At 42.8% G+C, this 10,637-nt stretch overlaps 1 protein-coding gene across 2 annotated transcripts; it reads right to left on the bottom strand.

The window, feature by feature from the left end:
- Positions 1-5,428: 5,428 nt before the first annotated feature.
- On the bottom strand, positions 5,429-9,897 carry LOC132900301 (keratin, type I cytoskeletal 50 kDa-like). 2 transcript variants are annotated; one of them, XM_060942299.1, is made up of 7 exons: positions 9,342-9,897; positions 8,321-8,403; positions 7,938-8,094; positions 7,139-7,300; positions 6,908-7,033; positions 5,816-6,039; positions 5,429-5,633 (listed from the first exon to the last, which is right to left on the bottom strand). In XM_060942299.1, the coding sequence occupies exons 1-7, from the start codon at positions 9,810-9,812 to the stop codon at positions 5,522-5,524; spliced, it is 1,335 nt and encodes a 444-aa protein (XP_060798282.1). In that variant the 5' UTR covers positions 9,813-9,897; the 3' UTR covers positions 5,429-5,521. The 2 variants fall into 2 exon arrangements, with proteins under 2 accessions (XP_060798282.1, XP_060798283.1); XM_060942300.1 differs by having other exon boundaries at positions 5,429-5,630.
- Between the last annotated feature and the right edge of the window lie 740 nt (positions 9,898-10,637).

The raw sequence follows: 10,637 nt of genomic DNA, 5'->3' as shown, positions 1-10,637 counted from the left end.
CTGACCGAAAGCCACTTTCCATGGGTTCTCCGCCATGTTCCATATTCCGCTTGGCCTGTTGGTATCTGTCAGCTGCCTCTGGAGACCCACAGGCTAACCAAGCCCAGTAGGATTCCTTCTTCAGCTTGACAGCTCCCCTCACCACAGGTGTCCACCAGCGGGTTCAGGGATTACCGCTATGACAGGCACCAACAATCTTGCAGCCACAGCTCTGCATGGCCACCTCAGCAATGGAGGTGCGGAACATGGTCCACTCAGACTCAATGTCCCCATCCTCCCCCGGTATGCAGTTGAAGCTCTGCTGGATGTGACAGTTGAAGATCCGACAGACGGGAGCCTCCACCAGATGTTCCCAGCATACCCTCACTACTCGTTTGGGCCTGCCCGGTCTATCTGGCCTCCTCCCCCGCCATCTGATCCAGCTCACCACCAGGTAGTGATCAGTTGACAGCTCTGCTCCTCTCTTCACCCGAGTGTCCAAGACATATGGTTGTAGAGCAGATGAAACGACTACAAAGTCAATCATCGATCTGCGGCCTAGAGTGTCCTCATGCCACATGGACTTATGGACACCCTTATGCTCGAATATGGTATTCGTTATGGCCAAACCATGCATGGCACAAAAGTCCAACAACTGAACACCACTCAGATTCAGCTCAGGCAGGCCATTCCTCCCAATCACACCCCTCCAGGTCTCACTGTCTTTGCCCATGTGAGCATTGAAGTCCTCAAGTAAAACAATGGAGTCCCCTCGTGGTGCACTGTCTAGCACCCCACTCAAGGACTCCAAGAAGGCCGGGTATTCCAAACTACCATTTGGTGCATAAGCGCAAACCCAAAGGCGCAGGGAAATGACCATCTCATTCACTGGGGAGAACTCCGATGCTAGCATGCCAAACTGGGGGGTTACCAATAGCCCTACCCCTGCCTGGTGCCACTTACCCTTGGCAACTCCAGCATAAATGAGAGTCCAACCCCTCTCCAGGAAATTGGTTCCAGGGCCCAAGCTATGTGTTGAAGTGAGCCCAGCTAAATCTAGTTGGTACCGTTCAATCTCACGCACAAGCTCAGGCTCCTTTCCCACCAGAGAGGTGACATTCCATGTCCCAAAAGCCAGTTTTGTCAGCTGGGGATCAGTACACCAGGGCCTCCACCTTTGGCTGCCACCCAATCCACAGTGCACTGGACCTTTATGGCACCTCCTGCAGGTGGTGGGTCCACAGGAGAGTGGACCCACCACTCATTTGGGCTGGGCCTGGCCGGGCCCCACAGATATAGGCCCAACCACCAGGCATTCGCCGATGAGCCCCTCCCCCAGGCCTGGCTCCAGGGTGGGGCCCTGGTATCCCTGGTCTGGGCGAGGGTACTCGGAGACCTGTTTTTTCTTTCATAAGGGTCCTTTTTGAACCACTCTTTGTTGTGTTAGGACTGTTAATGTTATAGTCATGTTGTTTGTTGTTGCCCAAATGAGAGTGAGTTCCCGTTTGAGTCTGGTTCCTCTCGAGGTTTCTTCCTCATGTCGTCTGAAGGAGTTTTTCCTTCCCACTGTCACCACAGGCTTGCTCATTGGGGATAGAGTAGGGATAAAATTAGCTCATATTTTAAGTCGTTCAAATTCTGTAAAGCTGCTTTGCGACAATGTTTATTGTTAAAAGCATTATACAAATAAACTTGACTTGACTTGACTTGACTTGGCTCTTCATCTGACCTCTCATCTAGGACCTGTTTGCCTTGGGAGACCATACCAGGGGCAATTGCCCCGACAACATAGCTCCTAGAATCCCTGAGGCACTCAAACCCCTCCACCACGTTAAGGTGGAGATTCAAGGAGGGGATCTACAGAAACATTCTGTCTGATAATTTACACAGAAATGCATCCGATCTAACTGGGAGGAGCTTCATCAAGCAGCAAGACAACGACTCAAAACACACTGCAACACAACACAGGACTTCATCAGGGGAACAGTGGAAGGGTTTAGACTGGACGAGTACATCAGCAGATCTGAACCCACCTGAGCAGCATTTCACCTCTTGGAGAGGAGACTGAAGGGAGAACCCCCCAAAACACACAACTACTGAAAGGAGCTGCAGTACACACCTGGAAAAGCATCACAGAAGAAGACTGCAGCAGTTTGGTGACATCAGAGGGTCACCGGCTCGATGCAGTTACTGCAAACAGGCAACACGCAACAAATATTAAGTTTATTTACTTTACGCCTATCTGCTTATTTAAAAATTGTGTGGTCTGCCACCAAAGGTTTCATGTTCTAAGTTGTTTAACATACGTATCTAGATGTAAATATCATTAGATGAAAGCTGAAAATCTGATATATCGTCTCGTATTCAGCTTTTGATCTCAAATCTAAATGGCTTGTTGAATTGGCCTTACCGTTCCAATACTTTTGGAGGGTCTGTATGTTACCTGGTCAGTGAGTTCATACTGGAGGAATAATGAAACACTTCCGCGGTGCTCCCCAGCCAGCAACTCCAATCCTGGATCCAGCTTAATGAAGTCATCAGGAGGAACCATGGCAGCCAGTTTCAGCTCCTACTCCTCAACTGCCTTCTGCCATGGTGGGGCCCCTCCCTAAGGAGGCTTCAGAAGAGCTGATGCTGACTGGGATGTCATGAGCTAAACATATTACAGATAATACTAGCCTAGCCACACTTTGTCATCATGCTTCAGTCAGATGAAATACAAAGCTTTCTCTGCTGCCTGTTGCAACGCAGCTACCAACGTTCTCAATTCCCTAGTAGTAAATCCAAACCGACCACGCATTACCTTTACCAGTTCTCGGCTAACATAACCACGGCAACCAACAGCAAGGTGATAATACTCTGGATTCCAGCCAGCCTCTCTACAAGCATCAATCAGTTCCTCGTACCGCCTGTACTTCCGGTCTTCTGCATCTCCAAAGTTCTCTTCCCACGGCACTGTTAATTCAAGCAGGATCACTTGCCTGGCATCGACACTTCCCACCTTAGACACTGCCCTTGCTGACTACACTGCACCAGGTGTATGTACCTTCTCTCCCATTCCATCCACTTCACCTCATTCACAACCGCGTCTCTTCTCTCCTTGTCATTGCTCTGGCAAAATGGTTTGAAGTTATGCGTACCTAGTCCCCTCCTGTCACTTTGAACTGCTCCTATAATGTCTGAATACCTCAAACTACTCATCGCTTTGTCTACCTCTTCCTCTGCATTCCACTTCTTACCAGTGCGCACCTCTGGAGGGTCCTCTCGAATGGCCTGGTCCTTTGAATACCTCAACATCATTACTGTTCTCACCTTACCCACCTTATACTCCTCAAAAATGGATGCAAGAGGTAATTCTAGTTGACCACCCTTCCCATACAGTGCTGTGTTATTAAGCTGTCTTGGAAGTCCGAGCCATTTCCGTATATAAACATTGCATCTCTGCTCAATCCGCTCAACCCTTGAAGCTGCAACCTCATACATCATAATGGGCCACATCAGTCTCGGGTACAGTCCAAACTGAAGACACCGCACCTTGAACTTTCCTGGTAGTTTAGTCTTATCAATACTCCTAAGGCCTTCCTCTGCCTGGTTCAGGATCTCTACTCCTTGGTGACGGTCACTCAGTGTGCCCTTGTACCACCTGCCTAGACTCTTCACTGGTTGTTCTCTCACAGTGGGAATAATGTCTCCAGCTACTGAGAAGCGAATCTCTTTCTGTTTTCCCTTTACAAATTAACAACTCCTCGACTTCTTCGCCTTAAACTTCATCCTCAACCAGGTAACCAGTTCATCTAGCCTTTCTAAAATCTGATGTGCTGCATTCGTAGACTTTGCAAGCATAGTGATATCATCCATAAATGCTCTCAATGGTGTTCTTAACAAAGCAATGTCGGCCTTTGTTGATTTTAACATCACGCTGGTCAGTGAGTTCATACTGTACATAAATAAGTCAGGTCCATAAATATTTAGACAGGGAATAACACACACTTTGCCATGGAATAGCTGAACATCTTACTGTCCAATTACTTTTGGTCATTTAAAAAAAGGGCGGGGTGGAGGCCCACATATAAAGAGTGCTCTAATTCCTCCACTGTTCATCCATTTTAGATGTAAATAGTCTCAATTTAAAAACTGAAATTCTGCATTTTTAAATTTCAAATCCAAAATACTGTGGTAGACAGCTGAAGACTAAAAAACAATAAATGTTGTCAGTGTCTGAATATTTATGGACCTGTCTGTATCTCGTAGAGAAGTTCAATGAAAATGGAATTGTGAGCAATCTACAGGTGATTGAGGCGATGTTTCAACACCTTACAATGGAAAAACTGCTGACTGCTTGCATGTCTGAATATCCAGAGCAATTTAATTTCACCTTAGAAACATTGTTCCTGTTTTTGTCCAACCAAAAGCTGTGAAATCAGTTGTGATTGCTCCGCAACTCTCAGAGCTCATGGAGCTCATGCAGCCATTTTCTTGCCTTCCAATGTTTCTCCTGTCTTCTCCAAAACTTTTTTTTAGCTTTTGTGACAGCCCTAGCGGGCTACCTGTAATTGTTCTCAGTTTCTACTACAGGTATCGCATCTGTGGGTGTGTCTTCTTAACATCTAATTGGCAGCACCGGAGCGCAGTGTTGCCTTCCTATAAGTAGCGCCCTGCTGACCTTCCCAGAAGGAGGCTCTTTATTTTTCTTTCTTTTTTGGCTCAGCTTCTAACTTCCAGGCGGCTGCTCTTTTTCTTTTCTCTTTATTATTGATTGTAACAGACAATATGTACTTCCCATACTACTAGCATTCAATACTCGTTTATATTACGCTGTTGACCATTGATGATCTTTTATAAATCATTTAGTCTAGTTTTGTTGTATCTATTTTTGCTGTTTAAATAAATATAATTAATTGTGCGTACGTCTCCGTCCTCCTTTATTGCCAAGGTGTCCCCTAGGCCTTGACACTTTCGATATATGCTGAATTTAGAAACATGCAGAATAGCAAGCTCTATGAATGATCTGTTTTCAGACTGAAAATATAATTAATGCATCATAATTTTCACTTATGTTTGCATTTTATAACATTCCCATCTCATGATGTCCTTTCTTCATAATCACATTACTTTCTCATTGCTTCTTTTTTCCTCCACTCTTTTTTTTCAATCACTCTGTTCTCCAATTTACTTTAACTCATACTTTGAATAATTTATTTTTATTCTGTCTACAGCCTTCAAGTTAGACCTTATCTAAATTCATGCCATTCTGCTTTATCATTAATTTAAAGTCGAGCTTGGATATCAGTCAGTCTGCTTTATCATGGCTGATGGAAACCTTTATTTTGATGTAAAGATTTTGTGAAAGGACGCACAAATAGAATTGTGAAATCGATGCACTAAATTGATGTAAGCCCCAGCCCCCTGTACCCCAACCAAGGGTGAATAAATATGACACAAACACACATTTAAGAGCTTGAACACTTTATTGATGTTTTCGCATTGCCGTAATTCAGGTTTTTTGGAGGATGTTTGTGTTCTTCTCATTCACTGTGTTTTCTCAGTGTTTCTCTGTGATGGCTCTGGAAGTGCTGCTGACCACTCTGCCGTCCACCACCTCCTCCACCACTGTCACCACTTTTCTGGTGGTGCTCGAGCTGGAGGTGCTGCTGCTGTACACACACACAGAATACATAATGCACTTTACTCTTACTGCACATTTTAATCTAGTTAGCTAACAAGCGAGGTTACACCATAACTTCGTAGCAGTGTGTCTTGTACAGAAAGTGAAAAATGGAAACTGTGTCATGCCACTGCAATGCATTCTAGGTAAACTGTGCTTTTGACATCTCACCTTGATGTAGCTTCTCCATCCAGTAGTCTCCTGTACTCGGCGATCTCCAGCTCCAGTCTGGTCTTGATGTCCAGGAGCATCTGATACTCCTGAGATTGGCGACTGAGATCAGCCCGAAGCTGCACCAGCTGCTCCTCCATACTCTCCACCTGCACCTGGAAGCCTGCTAGCATTTGTGCATAGCGAGCCTGTGTGTCTGCTAGTGTGTTTTCCAGGGACGCTTTCTGCAAAGAACAATGTTGACTTGAATAAATGAGGGTTCAAAGCTGGTAATAATCAGTTATAATCCTCCTTAGAATTTCTTTAATAGCAATATTAGCTAGTTTTGTTTGGCATTGCAACCAATGATAGCTAGCTTAAAAAAAGGGGGGGGTGGGGGGAAACCCTACCGAAACTAGCTAGTTTTACTAGTATTGCTTCAATCTTGGTTAGCTACAATGGTTGAAACAATGAACCTATAATGCCATCTACATTTTAAACAGTAACATTTCTACAGTAGTAATAATGCAAGCTACGTTCATTTAAGATTGTAAGTACTGTTAATAGTAATGTGTTGTAAGTGGCGAATATTAAGTACTGTCATAGTATAGCTGTAATGTGGACTATCTTTGTTTAGCATTCTTAGCAATGTTAGCTAATAAGCAGTATGACCAATACTAACCAATAGCTTTATTTAGAATTGCTTCTATATTCGTTAACATTGTTATACTTGTTATAGAGTATTAGCTAATTTTTATTTATCATTGCTAGTTTTGCAGAATACCAAAAAGATCTTTATTTTACCATTGCTACACTCAAAATATTAGCTTTTTAAAACACTGTTAAAATAGTAATGGTAACAGTAATTTCCTTTTTAACATTGCTATAGTAATAACGTAAGCTATCATTGTTTAAAATTGTGAATAATATTAGCAAATTTTTCAGTATGACCAATATGATTAATACATATATTTTTTTAATTGCTTGAAAAGTAGTGGATTTGCTGCATTGGCAATGCTAGCCAGTTTCTTTTAAACATCGATTTTTAGCATTGCTAAAGTAGTAATGCTAGCTGATTTTATACAATATAAATGTAGGAATGTTTCTCTTCACCAGGCTGAGTTGTGACTGCAGTTCGATCTCCAGCCCCTGCAGAGTACGCTTCACCTCTGTGATCTCTGATCTGCTGGTCTGGAGTGTCTCTGTGCTGATAGCGACTTCTTTGTTTAGTTCCTCAGTCTGGGAAGTAAAAATATTCATGCCAGGGTTTCACAGGGTTTAACAAGTCTGAAGTTGAAATATGGGTTAAACTCTTGTATAAGAATTTTTTATTTTCCTTTTTACCTTGCTATGGAACCATTGTTCAAGCTCTCGGTTGTTTTTAGCCGTGACAGCTTCATAGTGCTCACGGATCTCTGCGAGGACTTTGCTGAGGTCTTCCTGTGGTTTGGCGTCGACTTCCACATGGACTTGACCACTCATCTGAGACCGTGCAGCAAGGAGGTCCTGTGGAGAAAACAAGGGTAGTGGTGAGGTACGAGGATGTAAAGGCAAGAACTGAAATAGCACAATACATTTTATACAGTTTAGCACTAATCTTATGCTATATTGTTATAACTTATAATGTGATGTCATTTATCACAATGTCTGTTATTGATTTTCCAGCAGTTGCCTGGAACTCAAACCATTAAAACACAATGACAACTCAATTAAAATATGTAGCCTAACTAGCTATCTAGCCCTTATTAAGCATGGTTTGTCCTGTATAGCTAGATTATAAGCAGTAACTAATCTCAGAATCTTGTACAGACAATAACATAAAAAAATCACCTGCGCATGAAACATGTTGCAAAATGGCTGAATAGCCAGCTGCTAGTATCCTGAATCTCATCAGCTAGTTTTCTAGTTTGCTAGCTATCCATGTTTGCATTCTGCAATGTTCCACAAAAAAAAAACTGTAACAAAACTATATCTTCAGTGTTTATTTCACTTCACTGTCAACTTTCAATCAAGTGACTTTTGTAAGCTATGTGATGTCACTTCCTGGATGAGGAGCTCAGAATTATGGAGCACGGCTAACAGGGTGAGGTAGATTTAGCCACCAAAAATGTTGTGCTCTGTTATGTGTAGATAACTATGTTACCTCCTCGTGGTTCTTCTTGAGGAAGACCAACTCTTCCTTCAGACCCTCAATCCTCATCTCCAGATCTGATCTGGCCAATGTCAGCTCATCCAGGACTCTCCTCAGCCCGGCGATGTCACCCTCCACCGACTGCCTCAGGGCCAACTCATTCTCATACCTGAAACAACAACAACAAAAAAAAACCTTTCATATATATACCATTAAACGGCAAACAAATTTGCAAAACTGAGGTCACTATACTTAACTATGGAATTATTAATCGTTAAAAAGCTTAGTTACTCAGTGTGATTGACAAAACACAAAATCAATCTCATTACACTGAAATATGGATGAATTGTTTAATCGTCTCATTATTTTGTGTTGTTTTATAAAAGGGATCTTACTTGACTCGGAAGTCATCAGCAGCGAGCTTGGCATTGTCGATGTTGAGGTAAATGCCTCCATTGACAAGTGTGGCATCCTGGATCTACAGGACGTAAATGAACACATCAACACTGATAAACAGATTAATAAATTTAAACAGGGAGCTGTGAAAAGGAAACCTGAATCTCCGGTGGAATTTCAAACTTGGCCACAGGGCGAGAAGTCACACGAGTGATTCATTCACACAGTAACCTGAGTGTTGTGCAGTGTGTTCTTTTCTTATTCTGAATGGCGGGTGTGGTTGTGTGTGTGTGTGTGTGCGCCCCAGAGGGGGTTCCATTCACCAATACAAAAACAGTGAAAGTGTGTTACCGCTTTTATAACACAGACATGATAATAATGGGTGATTTATTGCTTATTCAATGGAAAACGGCACACCTTAAAACCCCGCCCCCTTACCATGACCCCTTAACTAACCACTATCTAGTGAGGTAGGAGAAACTGAGGAAGTGAGGGCCCTAACTTCATGAGGAATAAGACAGTATTGACAAAGGGGATAATGAGGGGGAGAGTGTCCTATCTTAGTGAGAACAGACATTGTGAAATCTGGAGCCTGTATCCACACTCACCTCTATACCAAGCAGAGAGTTCAGGGTTCAGGGGGATACTGAGGGGGATGAGGGCTTTACTTCAGTGAGGGAGTAAAAGGTTAGCAAGAAAAGGCCATACCATTGTGAAGAAAGATATAATGAAGCACTGAAGATCTGAGGGTGTTACAAGGTAAAATGGGGACAATGAAGAACTGAGGGTCCTAACCTGGAGAGAAGGTCTTAGTGAAGAACCCTGGGTTCTACTATCCTAAAGTAGGGAGCATGAAAAACTAATGGTCCTACCCTGGAGAGATGGTGTTAATGAGGAACTGAGGGTCCTAACCTCATTAGGTGAGGATAGAGCTCTACATTTGGAAGACAAAGAAGGTAGTCAGTGAGTGAAGGCTCTACTATGGTGAGTAAGTGTACAGTAAATGAGGTAGGGCCCTACATTGTTCTGCAGCTCATTGATGGTGACAAAGTATGCAGAGTAGTCTCGGGCCTTGGGTGAAGTCTTGCCTTCAAGGAACTGATGGATCTTCAGCTCCAGTTCAGCGTTGGCCTTCTCCAATGAGCGTACCTTCTCCAGGTAGGAAGCCAGACGTTCATTCAGGTTCTGCATCGTCAGCTTCTCGTTGGCCGAAACATCGATGGCATCACCCAGGCTGAAACCACCTCCGGCCCCTCCAAAGCTTGAGCTGTAGCTTGATGAGTAGCTACCACCTGCACCATAGCCACCTCCACCATAGCCACCTGCAGCAAAGCCGCCTCCAACTGCAGAGCCGAGGAGTGCTGGGCCGCTGGAGACACGTACACCATGACTAACGGCACCTCCATGAACACTCAGGGCTCTCCCGCTACTGAAACGGCCACCGCCCAAAGAACGGGAGGATGAAGTAGAGGAGTACTTCACAGATGTCATGGTTGTCGTAGTGATGGATTGATGGAGTCTAACTCAGCAACAAACTCAAGAGGGAGCGAGTGATGAGTGAGTGAGGAAATGAAAAGCAGACACCTTTTTATTCAGTTTGGAATGAGGGAGGGAGCAAGAGGGGGGAGGGGCAAATTATATAAAGCTTTATTACACAATGTAGTGAAATTCACACACACACACACACACACACACACACACTGAATGCATTATAATTTTTATGTTCACATAATTTTGCAAGACAGAAAAGCACTACATGAAATATTTTTAATATTCTTTTGGGTAATTTGTACAGTTGGTTTAATTGTTTTCTAATTTTTTCTTTTCATTTGCTTTGCATGTGAGCTACTTTCACTGCTCTCTCTCTCTTTCTCTCTCTCTCTCTCTCACACACACACACATTTCTAAACCACACCCAGCGAACTCCAGGTTTAAAATGTCAGTAAAGTGTCATATTCTTAGTTTTAGTGCTCGAACTTTAAATCCTTGTGAAATAAAATTACTTTTTATAACTTCTGTAGCCTATATAATGAACTGTTTATGATTATTATTATGGATATAGTTTTACAATTTATCTTTCTCACACAGTTTCTCAGTTTTTCATTTTTATTTATTCATATTTATATATTTTTGTACCGTATTCAGTGGTGTGTAATGAAGGCAAACACTAACTTTAACCACATTAACACGAATAACAAAATATAAATAACAAAAAGGAATGAATTTTAGGTTGATAATTAACTAATTAACTAACTGACTAACTAACTCAATAAAGAAAGAAATAATTAAAATAATAGAAATAAATTTTGGGAACTC

This window comes from Neoarius graeffei, chromosome 16 (assembly GCF_027579695.1).
Source record: "Neoarius graeffei isolate fNeoGra1 chromosome 16, fNeoGra1.pri, whole genome shotgun sequence".
Classification (NCBI taxonomy): Eukaryota; Metazoa; Chordata; class Actinopteri; order Siluriformes; family Ariidae; genus Neoarius; species Neoarius graeffei.
This window is presented reverse-complemented; position numbering and strand designations above follow the sequence as displayed.